This window comes from Anolis sagrei, chromosome 3 (assembly GCF_037176765.1).
Source record: "Anolis sagrei isolate rAnoSag1 chromosome 3, rAnoSag1.mat, whole genome shotgun sequence".
Taxonomy (NCBI): domain Eukaryota; kingdom Metazoa; phylum Chordata; class Lepidosauria; order Squamata; family Dactyloidae; genus Anolis; species Anolis sagrei.
Window position 1 is genome coordinate 127,897,406 of NC_090023.1, and position 19,093 is coordinate 127,916,498.

Below are 19,093 nucleotides of genomic sequence, written 5' to 3' on the forward strand. Positions count from 1 at the left end.
CTATGGTTCCTCCAAAAGGGAAATGGCCTCCAGCCAAGAAAAGGGCTCCCCAACAATCCTCTTCTTCTCCTCCAGAAAGGACCAACCGTCCTCCTCGGCCACTTCGTCCAGGCCCTCTTCTCCTCTTCCACTGGCTCAGCTCCCAAGGTCTTTGCGTGACTCCTTGATACACCAGCTATCAGAAGGTGAAATCTAGGGCTCCCCAACCCACTCGGGCTAGATGGTTGTTTGGGCACCTCTTCAACAACTACAACCTACCAAATCTTTTGCCCGAAAACAGATTTTTCCACCAACTTCGACACCAGAGAGGGGCCGCCAGACGACACGCCTGACTAGAGTGACTTAGACCTCGGCCTCAAAACAGCCTCCACCTCCCTCTTCTCCGAAGACAGTTCCTAGGCCGCCTCCACCACCTCCATTTCCTCATTCTACTAAGGATGATGACCAGGGCAAAGACTCACCAGAGTCGGTCCATTCTGATTCAGTCCTCTCCCTGGGCATAGACCTTTCACCAAACCCAGATGCCTACGATGTTGATCCTCCTTCCCCGATGGATAACGTCAGAACTTTGACTGACCAGATGGTCCAAATGGCGAATACCCTTGGTCTGAAAATCAAACAAACATTGAAGGCTGTACACCCCAGTATTTAAAAGGGTTCAATCGGAGACCCCACTGGCAACCCTATTATTGTTCCTGCCTTACCTTCTCGATGTCATCCAGGCTTCTTGGAAGACCCATCCTCGATCCCATCCACATTGAAACACATAGAGGCATGGTATTGCACTGATGATGAGGACCTTGAATGGCTGAAGCACGATCCCGACCTGAACTCCGTAGTGGTGAAGTCAGTCCAGTCCTCTGGAAGGCAGTCCAACACCTTTTCGGACCGAGAGGGCAAGCATTTTGACACCGTCGGTAGAAACTCTACTATACTCTGGAGCCCTCCTCCTCGCCAGGATGGCGAATTAATGAGCCTGTATGGGGGCTTACCAGCAAATCCTCTGGGAAAAAGCTTGACCCTTCCATGCCAAACTTTCTGAGGAAGACCAAGCAATCCTCTGTCCCAGGAAGCCACTTCCTTCACTCATCACCAGATCCAGATGTCTAAACACACCGGTGACACAGCGGACAAGATGATAGCCCACGCAATTGCTGTCTACCACCACTCTTGGCTGCGTTCTTTTAGCCTCTCCTTCTCCTCAAAACAAGAAATCAAGGGTCTCCCATTTGATGCCCTCGGTCTCTTCAACGCCAGTACCGATGACAAGCTAAAGACCAAGCAAGACTTTAAACTCCTAGTGGCTAAATGCAGTGTCCATCAGCAGTCCAGTGCTCAGAAAACCCGCTGGTACCAACACCACTAGCATCAGTATGGAAAGCAACCCTTTCTCCTGTCACTAGCAACCAAAGTTCATAATGTTGTTACTATGTGCCTTAACATGCTTTGTTACACAAGTTACTTGAAACGTGATATTGTTATTACCTCTTGAACCACTTCGCCCTTATGTTCTCAATGAGAAGTCTTAACCATGTGGGTGTTTTTTCCTGTACCCTCATGAGATTTTTGTCACCTTTTCCCTATTGTGATATATCTATCATACTTATATTTGACCTCTTCAGTCACTTCTTGCATGGGTTATACCTTAGCTGTTGGCACTTGCTGCTGTTACAAATAAAGGTGTTCTGTTTGCACTTAAAAGGTGTCAGTCTGCATATGTCCCACCTTCCAGTACTTCAGCTTGCTAGACTCCATATGTGTGCTTTCACAGAATTCATGAAGATAAAGGACAGGTTACTCACCTGTAACCGTGTTTCTTTGAGTGGTACTCTGTAAATCCACACAAACCCGCTCTTCCTCCCCTCTTGCAGACCTCCCCCTTTCTCACTGCCTTTACGGCGTAGGAACTGCGGAGCGTGCAGCCAGCGCTCCTTTGATATCGTCAGAAGGATTGGGCAGGGTTCCCAACAAAATTTAAAGGTTTAAACTTTAGAAGTTTTTCGTTGGAACCTGCACAAGCACAGATACGCCATATGTGTGGATTCACAGAGTACCACTCGAAGAAACATGGTTACAGGTGAGTAACCTGCCCTTCTTTACAATCTCTCTCCATGGACTGAGATCTGGGACTTTCAGACCGTATTCCATGGTGAGGAAGTCTGGGAGAAGTAGCTCCAGTCCCACTTTTTCTGCCCAGTAGAAAAGCTCCAACACAGTTTCTGCTCCTGCCACAGCCACAATTTCTTTTTGAACTGGCGTTTGAACCTAGGCTTTGGGCTCCATTTTTAACCAACATTTTTCAACTTGTACATGAGTATGCATGGCAGATCCATTTGCAGAAATCTGTGTTTTGGTTAATGTTAGTAAAATATGGAAGAAACATCTTTTTGGGATCCATTAAGCTAAATATTGTAATACTGTTTTCTAAAATTTTGAGACTTTCAAGGTAATGTGGCATTCAAAAGCAGTGTATGCTTTTAAATATTTCTTTGGAGAAATAAGACATGACAATAACTGGAAACTATTATGAGGGTTGAACTTACTATCTAGTTGTAGTGCTTCCTCAATCATTATTTTTAATCATACACACAAATCACATATAGTCTGTGGCTTAGCATTCTGAAGGAAAGCAGATTTGAACTGTTCCAGACAACAGTTTTTTTTTTTTAAATCCTAGTTTTCATGATATTCTTCCCTGTCCAGTCATATCAGAGTCTTTTTTTTAAAGATAATGGTAAACTTTGTTTAGTTTTAAAATGAAGCAAGTAAGGAGGAAATTTGAAAAAAAAAATGTAAATTACTTGCACATTTAGTTACCCTTTTATCTTCTTCCCTATCCAAAAGTATTTGGTTGAACTTCTGGCTCTACCAAATTATTTCTCAGTTGTTGCATTACTTTATATTCTATGTCGTTATAGAGTAATACCTAGTTACAAGATCGCAGGCAAGGGCAAGTTTTATCACTTTTAACTTTCAAATGAACTCCATTTAGCCTTCTTTGGAAAGTAACAGGTTGTAGTTTTGACTGTTTTGCCCGCTGCAGGTGACCAAGTGAGTGCCACACTGACTCCCATTCAGTCACGGCCTAGTCTCCCAGCTCCTTCCATCTTTGATCAAGCTGCAAAACCTCCCTCTTCCCTAGTCCACAGCCCATTTGTGTTTGGACAGTCCCTTTCCTTCCAGCAGCCTCAGCCACAGCTTCAGAGTAAGTCTGTCATCCTTTCCTGCCTCATCCGTCCATTTCTGAACCTTTGCCATTGCTTTAACAATCCTAGTTGCTTAGCAGCTGCTAACCATCCAACATTGCACCTTCTGTTTTCTGTTCTTTTATGTTGATTTTCCATGACATTGAAGCAAACATCAGTCTTTCCACAAGTAGTAGAGACCACTGCACTGACTGCTGTTCTGTAGTGTACAAAATCCTGTTAAACTGGAACTGTAAAAAGAAATCCTTTTAGGTATTAATTGAGTCAGGGGGTTTAAAATACTCTTGTTGATCTAACAACTGAAGAAATTTAAAATGTGTTTGTAGCATATAACCCTATTGCAATCCTACTAGTGCTTTGTTATAAATTCCAATGTTAATGGAGCCACAAGGAGAAGCAGGTAATAATAATAATAATAATAATAATAATAATAATAATAATAATAATAGCAAAGCAATTTTGGTACCCTTTTACTCTATAAACAGTTTACCTGAAAGCTTCATCAACAGCAGTATAGATCTGTCAGATAATATTTTTTCACTTACTTGAAAATTATTGTTGAATTATGTGGTAATGATTTCAGATCTAGAATCCCAATTATTTCAATTGCTATCAGTTTGTTTTGCTTAGCTTATCATATGAGCTCCTGTTATGTCCTAGTTCCATTGCCTTGTTTAATTTTTCTGCTATGATCTTAAATTGCTGCTCCAGAATGAGTGTGGTGTTTGTTAGGCTTTAATACATGCCTGGTTTCAAAAAGCTGTAAGGATTACAACTGGCAGTACTGATCGTACACAGTTCCTTAGCTTCACTGAAGTGCATTGAGGGGACTTCTTGGAACACCCAGTGCTCATGTTATTTCAGTGCTTCTTTAAAAGAAGAGAAGTTTCAGGTAGAAGATATTAACTCCCATGGTGTAATTAATGTAGTTAACATCGTCTTGGGTTTAGGATATACCACCATATGCAATGACAACCTGGAATGGCCTTGGACTATGATATTGGATTATGTGATTTTAAATAAGTGGTTTTAAGGTTTGATAGGCTTTTAATGATTTTAATATATATGTTTATTTTACTATGTATGTCCATGGCATTGATTGCTGCCTATGTATGTAAGAGACTTTGTCCCCTGTGGGGTAAGAAGGGCAGGGTATAAATATGGTAAATAAATAAAAGAGGGAAGGCTTCTTTCTGTTCTCTAGTTTGGGCAAGGGAGGTGAAATGGGGTGAGAGTGCTTCTCTCTTCTGCCTCTTAGCACTGCCTTCACATTGTGTTCTTACAGTACTGCATTCTCATAGTTTTGCCTCACTTATATTTATTTCCCTGTCTATAGAAATATATGTAGATATTTTAAGAACAGCAATGCAATCCCCTCCCCTTGTAACCTCTCAAATAAACAGATCTTCGCCTTCGATTTAGTACATTCCCTCTATGTATTCTTCAGAGAAGAGGAAAATATTTGTTTGTTACGTGCCCTTAACTTTTGTTCTTGACTTCTCCATGGATGAAAGCAAAATCCATTGTTTTGGTCCCCAAAACTGCCTTCCACTTTTACATGAGGTTGACTTACACATGAGTATATAGGAGTACTTATTTTATCCAAATTATGCATGATGTTAAATACATATTTTTAAAAATGCAAATGACATTAACCTGGAGGACTGGTAGTTAACATTGGAAGAGGCATGGAGAGCTAATTTTTTCCCTCCCTGAATAGCATGTCTCCTCTGACATTTTTATCTTCAAGACATGAATGCCTGCATTGGCATTAAGGATACATTTGATATCACTTGTGGTTTATCTATGAATTGATGAGACTAGAGCACTGCATGTAACAGTTTGTTTCTGTGACAATGAAAAGGTTGAGGAAAAATTTGCAGGTTTTTAGATTAAGCCTGTTGACCAAATTGTAATGCATGTCTATTTCATTTTGATTTATGCTGAGGGTGGTGTATATAGCATTGGTGTACAATATTAGTCTATTTTTTTTATTTAAATGCAATCATAGATTGAGCATCTCTTATCAAGGATTCCAGAGTCTCTTTATCCAACCTTTGCTCATCCAATGTTCTGTATTATCCAATGCAGTCTGCCTCCCACCCAGATCCACAGCTGTTTCAATACATTGCAATGTTTTGGTGCTAAATTCCTAAATACAGTAATAACTAAGTAACATTACCATGTACTAAACTGCTTTTTCTGTCAATTTGTTGTAAAACATAATGTTTTGGTGCTTAATTTGTGAAATCATAATGTAACTGAATATTTAATAGTCTTTTCCTCAATCCCTCCTTATTATCCAACATTTTTGTTTATCCAACATTCTTCTAGTCCGTTTATGTTGGATAAGCGAGACTCTACTGTACTCCAAAATTGTCCACTTGGGTGGCTGAGATTGTGACACCTTTGCTTTTTGATGGTTCAGTTTACACAAAAGTATTACAAATATTGCATAACGTTATCTTCTGGCTACGTATGTAAGGTGTACATGAAACATAAGTTAATGCCATGTTTAGTCTTGGGTCCTATCTCATTATTTATATAAATGTGGATCAGATATTTCAAAACCAGGGTAGAGGGGATAGAAATCTACAACACTTATAGTTGCATGCATTTCAGATAAGGAATACTCAATTTTTACTTTCTTACAGTAGCATTGTTATATGAACATTTGGACCAATATCAGATAGACCATGGCATGCGTTCTGTGAGCCCAAGATGGCCTTAAATGTGTTTATGGCAATTTCTTGTAAAGCATGAGAAATGCGTAAAATCTTGAGGGAAACTACATAAATTGTCATGATTTGGTACAAAAGAGAGCTGTTAATATGAGTGAGAAAAACTTAACTTAGTATGCACAAGCCCCTGAATAAACAGTAGGAGTTTTTGGATTCCAGTTTTGTGGCCTGTCTATGCTGAGCACATATATTGATGTTAATCTGGAGTGGGGTCCTCCGGATCAGCTCCAGGGGAGTTGGCTTGGTGGCTGGCAAGCATTCACACGGCACTGAACAAAGCCAGCCTTAAGAGGAAACTAAAGCACATTTGCCTATGCCATAGAACAAACATGTCTCATCTGAATTGCTTGCTTTGCTTATCTTTGCTGTTTTTCCATTGAATCTATGCTGCTTCTGTGCCACTGTTTTCCACTGTAGAAACTCCATCCCGCAGCCTTGCTTCTCGTGAGCGCATTTACAAAAGTAATGATGTAGCTGTGCCTGCCTCTGCTATTTCATCTCTCTCACACAAACTGAAGGGTGGGTACGCATGCCATTGTAGACAGGTTATTCAAACATTGTTTGAAAGTCTTAATATATGTTTTCTATTCAGTCCATCTCATCCCATTCACAAAGAACTTTGTGCTTTATATAATTATGTTTAATGACTCACTGTGAATGTGTGGATTCTTTATGAAATAGTATGCCAGTTTTGTTTCAACAGCTCTAAGTGGTTTAGATAGCACAACAATTATATTTAGAAGCACATGAAAAATAATTCTTCTCAACTTTCCAAATGGAAATGGAGCACAATCCGGGTAGTTACAATGAGTTGGGTCCAGATTTATCAATGTTTATACAGGGTGATGAAAGACGACTTTGCCAACCCCTCCAATACACCAGAAGGAGAGTTAGGAGACCCTTCTGAGTGTTGTGAACTGTGGGATGTTGGGGGGTCTCTGAAAATCCTTCCATAAGTGAAGACCCCAGCAAAAAGAGGCTTGGTTCTAACCCAATAACTGGGGATTTGATTTTCTTTCCAAACAAAAATGGGGTGGTTGTCTTATACTTTTCAAACATGTGTGATTTTATTGTTTCAAAAGAAAGTACATTTGTAAAACTTTATGCAGTTATAAAGCATTATAATTGACCCAGTATACTTGTAGAACTTCTCTTTGAGTCTTAATTAGCATTGTATATGATACCTAAGATAAGCAAAACATCATAATAATTCTACTGTGTGGGATAATTCTGATAAAATAGTTACAAATAAGTATATTTTACAGAGTGTGTTGATATGTTGATGTCTAAGATAACTCTCAAATGTTTTATTTGAAATCTGTGAAATAAACAGCTTCATTTGAATCTTGTTAGTATTCTTGTTAGCCTATTAAAATGCATATTAATAGTTGTTTTGAATATTCCGCAATAGATAGATTTTAGTTAAAAGTTGCACATTTACTAAATCACTTATCTCAGATTGTTTCAGCAAGGGAAATGATAGTATTGCCTTGGAGCAAAGGTACTTTATAGAGAACAATAGTAGTGATACTCTGTGATTTCCAATTCAGTCAACACCTTTGTCCACACTTTTCTAGAGGATCACACAAAACTGACTTAGAGGAATGGAAAAATCAGTACTCTCTTTTTGTTAACTGAGTTCCCTTTTACCTTCTCTGAATCCAACCCATAAAGTACTGAACTCATAGCCTTTTGTTCTTTCTTTGTTATATATCTATGGACTATAATTCTTTGTTTGTTCTCCAGTTGTTAATGGGGTTTTGAAGTGGAAAGTTTTAGAGTATATGTATATTGCCATTGAGGTTTTGGTTCTTTATAATATATATGATATTTTAATGTCATTATAAAATGTGTTATACAGGTGACAGAATGAATTTTACTGCATCTGCTAGAACAGTTTCTTCAGGGAAATCAGACATGGCCTCCAAATACAAAGTGGATAGCAGGTCACCAAGACCTGATGGACGCCTGAGCCACACCATTGCAGACCAAAAGAAACCCAGGAATATGGAGAACTTATCTGCCAGTGAGTCTCTCATGCTGAAATCTGATACTGGAAAGCTGAGGTCTGATTCCCACAGCAGATCACTGTCTCCAAACCATAATACTCTTCAGACTTTAAAATCCGATGGGAGGACAACATCTAGTCTGAGGGCAGAATCTCCAGGGCCAGGAACTCGGTCGTCTTCTCCTAAAATAATCTCATCTGGTAAATCCTGTACCTCTGGAGTTGGATCTCGACGGTCCTCCTCCCCTCACGATAAACCTCTGTGTCAGAAATCCTCAGCTCCTGTGAAAACAAAGCTTGATCCCCCCCGGGAGCGATCTAAATCTGACTCATATACACTGGATCCAGATACTCTTCGCAAAAAGAAAGTGCCCCTAACAGAACCCTTAAGGGGGCGATCAACTTCTCCCAAACCAAAAATTGCATCAAAAGATGGAAAGCCTGCTAATGAAACAGAAAACAGAGCCCCCTCCCCTCACGTTGTGCAAGAAAATCTTCACAGTGAAGTTGTTGAAGTCTGCACATCAAGTACTTTAAAGACAAACAGTATTGTAGATAGTACCTGTGAGGACAATTCCGAATTCAAAAGTGTGGATGATGCCACTAGTAAAGTTCATTTCAGCATAGGAAAAGCACCATTGAGAGATGAACAAGAGACAAGAGCATCTCCAAAAGTGAGCCGCAAGTGTACAAATAGGCATGTGAGGCCCAAGAAGGAGAAGTCTGTGTGCCTTTTCAAAGGTGATGGAGCCAGGCCTGTGGAGCCTGCCAAGCAAGCCATGTCTCCTTCTGTGGCAGAGTGTGCTAGAGCTGTCTTTGCTTCTTTTTTGTGGCATGAAGGAATAGTCCATGATGCAATGGCCTGCTCATCTTTTTTGAAATTTAATCCTGAACTTTCTAAAGAGCATGCCCCAATTAGAAGCAATCTTGGCCAACAGCCTGTAGAAGAAAAAGAAATTAAGCTAAAGAATAGGCATTCCCTAGAAATATCATCTGCTCTGAATATGTTTAATATAGCCCCTCATGGACCTGACATATCAAAAATGGGAAGCATTAATAAGAACAAGGTTCTGTCTATGCTTAAAGAACCTCCCCTTCATGAACGATGTGAGGATGGAAAAAATGAAACTACCTCTTTTGAAACATCCAGCCACCATGTGATGAAGTCCAAGTCTCCACTTCCCTTAACGCTGCAGCACCTGGTTGCGTTTTGGGAAGATATTTCTCTGGCCACTATCAAGGCAGCTTCTCAGAACATGATTTTTCCTAGCCCCGGGTCCTGTGCAGTCTTAAAGAAGAAAGAAAGTGATAAAGATAATAAGAAATCCAAAAAGGATAAGAAGAAGAAAGAGAACGCTGAGGCCAGACCAAGGAGAAACCTCTTTGGTGAAATGGCCCAACTTGCAGTGGGTGGACCAGAAAAGGATACCATCTGTGAACTCTGTGGGGAATCCCACCCGTATCCAGTGACCTACCACATGAGGCAAGCTCATCCAGGTAGGCTGCTCTGTCTGTACAAAGTTTTTTTTAAAAAATTAGCAAAGAAACATTGCTGCACATATTTAAGAAAATGCAAGCTGACCTAGAAGTCATTTAAGATGCCATGTTTAACATGGTAGGGGATTCGTATAATGTTTAGTCATAAATATGTGCTGTTGATGTATAAAGCAGGGAATTATAGGCCAGAGTCTGTTTAAGGATCTGACTCATTTCTTACTTTGTTTTCCCATACTCCTATTCCCAAAATATACTTCTTTTGACCCACTTTGGTTTTGGTATGCAGCCAAACACAAATAATTAATACTTCCCTCACCAATATGTTTCTGTTCAGTTTAGATTCATAAGTCTCTGTTTTATGGATAAACAGGGCAGGCAGACATATTTATGTGAATTGCTATAGATTTCAGTCCTTTGTTAAAAAAAAAAATTGCTGTTTATTTTAAACACATATGCACATCCTGATCTTTTATCTGTCTGTCCGGGTTGTTTCATGTAGAACTGGTTTAACCTATTCTAAGCCCAAGTTGCATTCTAATGACATTCCAATGCAACATATTGGAAACTAATTCTTTTTAGCATTATCTGTAAGTTCACAGCTTCATAAGTAGGTGGATGGTGGGTGCCTGTATTGTCCTGTCAATTTCACCGTTATCTTTAGTAATGATCAGAATGAATACTTTAAATAGCCATGTGATATCACCATTCTTATACCTGAGGATGTGTTCTCACATGTAACCCTCGTGTTGACTTAAATACCAGTAGTAGTGGTCCTTTGATCCTCCAAAGAGTCATAAAATATGACAATGAACACATGGCCTAGAAAATGAAATCACAGATCTAGTAAATCTTAGTTATAAGTAGTATTCAGCAGATCTTTTGTTATTTTAAGGATGTGGTCGCTATGCAGGCGGACAAGGCTATAACAGTATTGGACACTTTTGTGGAGGATGGGCTGGTAATTGTGGTGATGGTGGCATAGGAGGAAGCACATGGTACCTTGTCTGCGATCGGTGCAGAGAAAAATACCTCCGTGAAAAGCAGGCTGCAGCAAGAGAAAAGGTATTTTTAATTATCTATTTCTTACTATCTCTCCCAAGGATAACCACTTTCTCACAGCCCCATGTTTCAGTCAAGTCAAATTAGAGTAGCAGGTTCTCTTGCTCTCACTTCATCAATCCAAAAATAAACAGGGTGGGATGTAGTCTAACTACATGGTTCTACACTGAGATTTGCAGTCTGAATTGTCCTTTGGTTCTAGGTCTTCAGCAAATGTTTTTGTCTCTGCTGTAACTTGTGTCAATTGATTCACAGTTTCTTTCAGAAAAACATGCCAGGAGATCTTCTGTATATTTTGTCTCTCTTTCTTGTTACCCATAACACAAATTAAAGCCTGGTAGAAAGGGTGGCAAATAACAGAGAAGTTAATTTAAGGGATAGCTGGTTTCGTTAACTCCAAAACCAGTTAAAATGAAAAAGAAATGTGGTGTTAGACCATTGTCTACCTCAGTTACAGATCTGTCCCATCCAGGTAATTTCAGTTTTTCAACATTCCCTTTCCACATGTGACTGAGATGTATATACTGCCCTCTTTAGACACTGCAGCCATATTAAGCTCACCACTGACAACTGAGCCCTGCAACTCATATCCCATATTAAGTCGTAGTGAGGTAGCATCAGGACAGGCAATATAACAAACAGACTTTGAGATATATCCAGGTAATTTCAGTTTTTCAACATTCCCTTTCCACATGCGACTGAGAAAGGAAGATATGTAATATCTATATCTATGGCAGGATATTGTGTCCCTTCTTGTTTTATCCTGCAGATCACTTCCTATAATAATGCAAGATAATTATTTGTCTTTCCATAGGTTAAACAATCAAGGAGAAAGCCAATGCAAGTTAAGACACCTCGTGCCTTGCCTACCATGGAAGCTCATCAAGTGATCAAAGCGAATGCACTGTTCTTGCTGGCCTTGAGCAGTGCGGCTGAACCCAGTATTTTATGCTACCACCCTTCCAAACCATTCCAGTCACAGCTGCCTAGTGTCAAGGAAGGCATCTCAGAAGATTTTCCAGTTAAAATGACTTGTCTCTATCTTCAAACATTAGCAAGGTAATTTTTTTAAGAAAATTGATTATTTTTTAATTATTAAGGTAACTATCTTCATTTAAAAATAATTTACTTGTTCTTAAGAGGACAGTTCGTTTGAAAATTATATTTCAGAAGAAGTGGTATTGATAATTATTTCCATCTGTTGAGCTAATCATAATTGAGAGAAACATAATTTTAATTGCAATTATCAGAATTATAATTACTTCCCTGTGTCTGTGTATTGAATGTTGCTTGAGAAAATCTAATTGTTCTAGACATAGTTAAAGCAGACTGATTTTTAAAAATACAAAAAACTATTAATGAAATTGCCCTATTGCTGTCTTTACTGTGATTGCTTCCAATCAGTTCATTAGAGCCCTTGGTGGTGCAATGGGTTAAATCCTTGTGCCGGCAGGACTGAAGACCGATAGGTCGCAGGTTCAAATCCAGGGAGAGCGCAGATGATCTCCCTCTGTCAGCTCCAGCTCCCCATACAGGGACATGAGAGAAGCCTCCCACAAAGGATGGTAAAACATCAAAACATCCGGGTGTCTCCTGGGCAATGTGCTAGCAGACGACCAGAAGTGACTTGCAGTTTATGAAGTCACTCCTGACATGGGAAAAATGAGTTCAAGTTCTTTCAAAGTATTCTGATTGCTTGCAACTTCTTTGAAAAAAGCAAATCTGAATTAGTATAAATATCATTTGGTACCTGGACCATTTTTGTGACGGCGCGTGTGGCGCCTCATATATTTAGAACTGTTAGTTGCAGGATTTTAAACTGCCATTTTATTTCTGTCTACCTTGTACATGTATAGTTAAATGTCATTGGTTATTATAGCTGTCAATTTATTGTTGTTGTGCGCCAATTGGCTTGTTTCCCCAGTTCAGTTGTTTAGGCTCCGCCCCTTCCAAGGGAGAAAGGGAAGGTTTCTCCCTCACCTTTTTTACCTCAGTAACAGACTCATTGGATGGACGTGTCCAAAAGCTTGGCCCAAAAGCCCCTGGTCAAGGCATTTTTTACTACCAACTCTTAGGTTTTGACCCCTGAGTCTTATTCTTTATGTTCAAACCCCCTGAACGAACATGCGAAGACCTCAGGCACCCTCACACCAGTTCTTTGGCACCATAGGAAGGTCTTGTCCTTCAATTTAGGCCACTGAACTGGGGTTGTGGTTTGCTCCGGCATCCATAGCCATTGAGAGAGAAGGAACAGGAAAAGCTTCTCAGCTTATTACTCCTGGGACCCTGGACTTAGAGTTTATAAAGTATTTTTTTCCCAGTTGAAACATAAAGTTTGTGTCAAAGAAAGAGAACTGTTAACAATAAACATCATTTCGAGTTAACTGTTGTGTTCTGGTCCTTGGGAGTTCCAGTTTCCCTAAAGGAGGGCAAGAAAGCAATCCCCTGGGGAAAGCAGTCACGTCCATGCCTCTTTCTCTATAGCCCCAGGCGCGACGGCACAATTTTAGCATTTGTAATGATCAGTTGGTATTAATGTTCAGGCTACAAAAAGGACAGATGTAGAATAAATCAGTGCATGCTGGAAGTGATCATATTGTGCTGATGCTGCATAAGCATTCATTTTAATCTGATTTTTATCCTTTTAAATGGTTGATTGAGAATTGAGTCATTAGTTTAATAATATGGAATATCTGATCCTTTTTCAGGCATCACCATGAAAACTTTGTTGGCTATCAAGATGACAACCTCTTTCAGGATGAGATGAGGTATCTGCGTTCAACTTCAGTACCCGCACCTTATATATCTGTTACTCCTGATGCCAGTCCTAATGTCTTTGAGGAGCCAGAAAGTAACATGAAGTCCATGCCACCAAGGTATTGCAATATATTTTATTGTGAATAGATATTCCAGTTTGTTTCCCCAAGGAGAAATTTATAACGTTTTGGAGAATTGTTTAATTTTCAGATATTTGACAGAAATGCATCTAATTACTTTTTGACACCAATGATAGTAACACCTTCTAATTTAGTGCAGGTTAATGCAAAAAATCCCTTCTGATTTCTTGCATTCAACTTTTTAATATTAAAATCAGTTCAGTAGAGTTTACTAACAAAATTTCCATGACCTTTGATTTTATCAGAGATTATGAATTGACATGGTGCTATCATAATAGTTTTGGATTTGCTGGGTAATTTAAAAGTAGCACACACTGTTCATAAAACATGTTGTGGTACTTACTTGGACACCTCATTCCCCCCAAATGTGAATTCCTCTTCTCCAAAAAATTGGATCTTGCATTTCTAGTGTTTGAGTTTCTCATGGTTTGTGTGGGAGGTGGCACAATACAACCCCCTGAAGCCAAAAATTGAACTAGTCAATCCTGGTTTTAATTTTTTGACGTCTTCAACAGATGTTGGGGATAAAAATTTGGCCCCCACTCCTATTGTAAGAAGAGTGGATAAAACTTCATAAGATAAAGTTTAATGAAAATTATGAATTCCATGCTATAGCACAACTATACCCAAGACAGCTACCAAAGGCTGCATTTCCTTCCTCCCAAGCATGGCATTTCAATAAATAGGGGGCATGAGATCCTCTGACAAATTGGGAAGAAAAAAGTCTTGCTTGCACTATGTTTTGTGTTTGTTTGGTCAAAGAAGAAATTTTTTACTTTATTTGTCTAATTTTGGAACATTGTAGAAATATCAGTCTTCAAAACCACCTGGAATCCAGCATCATTGAGTACTTGATGACTTCTAGGTGCCGCTCCAAAACTTGTTGCGTTTTGGCTAAAGCAGTGTAGGGCAGTTGGCTCTTTCAAACGTAAAATATCAGTGAACAGCAAAATGTTTGCCCCCATGGCTTTACTAATTTGACTAGCCTCGAATTGGCCCTAATAATTTCCATACAACCCACAAAGTTGCCTACAATGATTTAAGGCAGGCCTTGTCAACCTGTGGCCCTCCAGCTGTTTGGGCTTCCAACTCCAGGAATTCCTGACCATTGAAAAAACTGTACAAGGCTTCTGAGAGATGGGGGGCCAAACAACTGGAAGGCCACAGGTTGACGAGCCCTGATTTAAGGGTTTGTATAGACCAGTGGTTCTCAACCTGTGGCTCTCCAGGTGTTTCGGCCTACAACTCCCAGAAATCCCAGACAGTTTGCCAGCTGTTATGATTTCTGGGAGTTGATGGCCAAAACATCTGGAGAGCCACAGATTGAGAACCACTGGTAGAGATCAACATAAGCCATGGAATTGTCTTTTACTTGCCTCCTTTTCTCTGTCTAATGCAAAAAAAAAATTGTCACATTAACCATAGCTTGTCGTGATACGTGCGTAGTCATTTCTGATGTTGTACACTAATGAGGATTAATTCCTAATCAATTCTTAGAACAAATTCCACTATTTCTTACTAGAGATTAGCTAGATTACGCTGAATTATTCAAATGCTTATATTACAGAGTTTTTAATTAGGGCACTGACTTGTTTCCAGTTTAGAGACCAGTCCCATCACAGACACAGATCTTGCAAAGCGCACAGTTTTCCAAAGGTCGTATTCAGTTGTTGCATCTGAATATGACAAACAACACTCCATTCTACCTGCCCGGGTAAAAGCCATTCCCAGAAGGAGAGTTAACAGTGGAGATGCAGGTAAGGGTGGAAACTCCCGACTTAAAGCATGTACATACCCTTTTGGGTGTTTTTTTTTTTTAACTTAATAGCAGACACACTTCCTGCATGTCTTATTCAATACTGCTTTTTAAATTTCTTCCAGTCTTTCATAAAGATTGCATTGAAGACTTGTTTTATGAGAAGTAGAAATTATAAGCCTCATTGCTGAACAGATACAGTACTTAACATAATCTATGTATAAATACACCGCAATGAGTCGCCCCTGGGCTGAGAATTGCGGTATATAAGCGAAGTAAATAAATAAATAAATCCCTAAAAGTTTATCTGTTATAGATGTATTAATGAAAACGGCATATCAGCTTTTAATTTCACATAACTAGAATAGTAAATTAGTCTAAATTCAGGAAATTTATTTGTGTCATAATGTACCTGTTCACTCTTTGAAAGACGTATCACAAAGTATGAGATTTCTAAACCGGTAGCAGATATTATTTGTACAGTTTATTTTTACATTTCATAGTAATATGCTAGTGTTCTCATTTGCATCATTGTGACACAAAAGATTCAACCATCTAATATTTATATATTTTTATGCTTTTAAATAGAAGTGGGGTCCTCTCTTCTGAGACATCCATCTCCTGAACTTTCTCGGTTAATCTCCGCTCATAGCTCTCTTTCCAAAGGAGAGAGAAATTTCCAGTGGCCTGTTTTGGCATTTGTAATCCAACACCACGACTTGGAGGGACTTGAAATAGCAATGAAACAAGCTTTAAGAAAATCAGCTTGCCGGGTTTTTGCCATGGAGGTATTTATTGCAGCAATTGTCTCCCTAATAGACATGACACCATTACTTTATTGTTTTTATAATAATTCTACTATATTAATCTTCAGTTTTCAAAACTGAGCTCTTAAGAAAGCACAGTGCAAGCATGTAATGGTATATGTATCTCTTTCTTGCATAGAATGTAACACCTGTATATCATATTTGCTTCCAGTGTCTAATGTATTTTCTCTTCCTCCACAATAGATAAAAATTACAACTTGATTGAACTTGACTGCATATATTTCATATGTAAATTCCAAAGCATGTATATTTTGTATGCTTGTAAACTTAGCAGTCTTTTTTTAAATCTTTGGGCTAGTATTGTAAGGGGTTGGTTACAAAAATTCAATTTAGGAGCATAAAGGGGAACCATAGTTCCGTGATATGGAACATGTTTTGAATATGTTTTGAGGGCTCTGTAGTTAATATTGATCTGCTTCTAAAGACCACATAAAGCTATGTAGTTGCAGTAAAATAGGCCACAGTTCTTACTGGTTACAACAGGAGTATCAAACTCGTGGCCCTCCAGATGTTGAAACCCCTAACACCCATAAGTCCAAGTGAGCTTGTTCAGTGGCCAGGGATTCTGAAGTCCAAAACACCAGGAGGACCACACATTTGGCACCAGTGGGTTACAGCAATATGTAGGTGTGATACACTAAGGGGTCTGGATGCAAACATTCATGTATTGGACAGCTGATGGACAAGTCATGTAACCTAGCCTGATTGCCAGGTATTAGCCAGGATGACAGATACATGATTCTACATGGCAGACATAATTGTGTGATTTCTGTGTCATCTGGAGGTATAGCAAAAACAGACAAATCTGATCTAGGTGTTATTTTTTATGGTAACTTCCAAAGTTACATAATGGAATTCCCTTACTATTTTAATGGGACATGCAAACTGTTACTACTTTCCTCCTAAATTCCAATCCCATCTCAAACCACCTCAGAGGTTTAACACCCTCCACACACACGCACTCAACAAAACAACATTGGAAACAACATTAGATGAAGGGAGAGCAGGAATGAAAGTCCAAAGCCAACTGAGACACAGCAGAACAGCCCTAATTATCTAGCACCCGACCAAAGTGAAGCCTACAGCCTAGCTTCTCCATTCTTGCCCATCAGACAATGAATTCAGATGTTATTACTTGGTACTTCTCACACCTTCCCCAAACCTCATAGACTTATGGGAATGAGAAAATCACAACTGAGCCAGCATGACACCCTTTACTACATGCTATCCCTACTCACCATCCTGCCTCTTGGTAAGTTGTGGAGCATCTTTAACACAGTTAAGAACACTTCACTGACTGTAACTGCACATAGTGACTTAAATATAGTTATCAACTGGCTCCGAGTATGCCCCCCAGACACAATTGTTCTCTCACCATGGCTCTCCAGTTTATATTAACAAATTACTAGAGACGATATCCCATTAGAGGTCTAAAGCACAGTCCGTGTTTCCCTATTTCCTGGTTTGATTCCGGAGAATTCTGGAAAATTTGTTTGGGGCAGAGCTTTTGGAATTCCCACCCAGAAATGTCCTCGACTTCCATAAACTATCGTCCTGTATAAATGAATAAATTTGAAGGGTAGGAGGAGCGGTTTTGAGGATATAAATAGTTGCTGGGAAGCAATGGCCTTTCATGAGTTACTATTAATTAGATACATAGAAATTTGAGATATGAACACCTCACTTGTTCCAGTTTAGTTATCCACCCATTCTTACTATCACTTTTATCTGTCATTTCTATGTTTTTGGGTTAATCTAGCTATTCTTAAATGTCTGCAAAAATAACCTATATATTATAGGACACTGCTGCCTTGGTTGTAATGAATTGCGTGAACATTGTATATATTTTCCAGAGTATCGTTAGATCTCCTAAATGTTTGTATAATATTTTTTCCAATTTTCATTTATATTTAAATAGTATAACTTTCTGGTTTCTAGGCATTTAATTGGCTTCTTTGTAATGTCATTCAAACAACATCACTTCATGATATCCTGTGGCACTTTGTGGCTTCTCTTACTCCTGCCCCTGTCGAGCCAGAGGAAGAAGATGAGGAGGAGAACAAAGCAAACAAAGAGAATATTGAACAAGTAAGTTAAACTGCTTACAGATCCTTTAACATTAATTTTGGTTGTTTCAGTAAAACCAACTTTAATACATTTAAAAAAATCTGAATATCTATATGATTTTTAAAATAACTTTATACTTCGTCATAACTTTACACTTCTTCAGTAAGTATCCAGTAGTGTCACTTGAATTATTTTGAAAAATGTTTGAATCATTCACCACATTTCATACATCAGTTGAATAAATTATTTTCACGTAAAGGATAGTATGTTTTCTTAGTATGCTAGTTAGAAATGTATGAAGGCAGATGTTGTTAGATAATCATTAGAAGATTTGCAAATGTTTATTTACCATGAAAAAAAATCACTGTTTGAATAAAACATTCATGATTTCATTACTGTGTTATATTGCCAACAGAACTGTGTTTTCTACATGGTAAGATCCCTTGGAAAGCCTTGAAAGTTAGTTAAAAATATAAATATCCATATTTGGTTTTTTAAGGAAAAGGATACCAGAGTCTGTGAGCATCCATTGTCAGACATTGTGATTGCTGGTGAAGCAGCTCATCCTTTACCCCACACTTTCCACCGTCTGCTACAGACAATCTCTGACCTCATGATGTCCCTCCCAAGTGGAAGTTCATTACAGCAGATGGCTCTCAGGTAGGTGTCAGATACAGAAAAAACATTTGAATAGGAACAACTGTAATACAAAAAAATACAGAATGCATTTCAGCTAGGACAGCTTTAAAATATTCTTAAGCTTTGATTGTTTTAAGCAAAAGTAAAAATAGATCAGAATTATTCTATTCAAATTGTAAGTGCCAACTTAATTATCTCATACATGGGCTATGTGTTAATTCAGTTAAAATTGCTTCATTTGCATGTCAATTTGTCAGGATATGTGAACGTTAATCTCTCCATCCACCCTTTTAAAAAAAAAATGCTGAGACGTATTTTCACCCATGAAAATGTTAGGGTAAATGAGTAGCAAGATCTTTTGTCTCCCTCCCCATCTCACCTTACCTTTTCCATGTG

At 38.8% G+C, this 19,093-nt stretch overlaps 1 protein-coding gene across 13 annotated transcripts in view; it reads left to right on the forward strand.

Moving 5' to 3' along the window:
- The window catches only part of MYCBP2 (MYC binding protein 2), a 169,913-nt gene that overhangs the window by 125,069 nt on the left and 25,751 nt on the right, over positions 1-19,093 (forward strand). For 6 of the 13 annotated variants that reach the window (XM_067466879.1, XM_067466881.1, XM_067466883.1 and 3 more), the window contains 10 exons: positions 3,020-3,205; positions 6,365-6,466; positions 7,809-9,452; positions 10,345-10,514; positions 11,326-11,570; positions 13,220-13,387; positions 15,008-15,165; positions 15,753-15,952; positions 17,930-18,079; positions 18,558-18,718. In XM_067466879.1, the coding sequence (XP_067322980.1) occupies positions 3,020-3,205; positions 6,365-6,466; positions 7,809-9,452; positions 10,345-10,514; positions 11,326-11,570; positions 13,220-13,387; positions 15,008-15,165; positions 15,753-15,952; positions 17,930-18,079; positions 18,558-18,718 (3,184 nt within the window). The remainder of the gene's footprint in view (positions 1-3,019; positions 3,206-6,364; positions 6,467-7,808; positions 9,453-10,344; positions 10,515-11,325; positions 11,571-13,219; positions 13,388-15,007; positions 15,166-15,752; positions 15,953-17,929; positions 18,080-18,557; positions 18,719-19,093) is intronic. The other 7 variants (XM_067466886.1, XM_067466890.1, XM_067466888.1 and 4 more) reach the window with 5 other exon arrangements.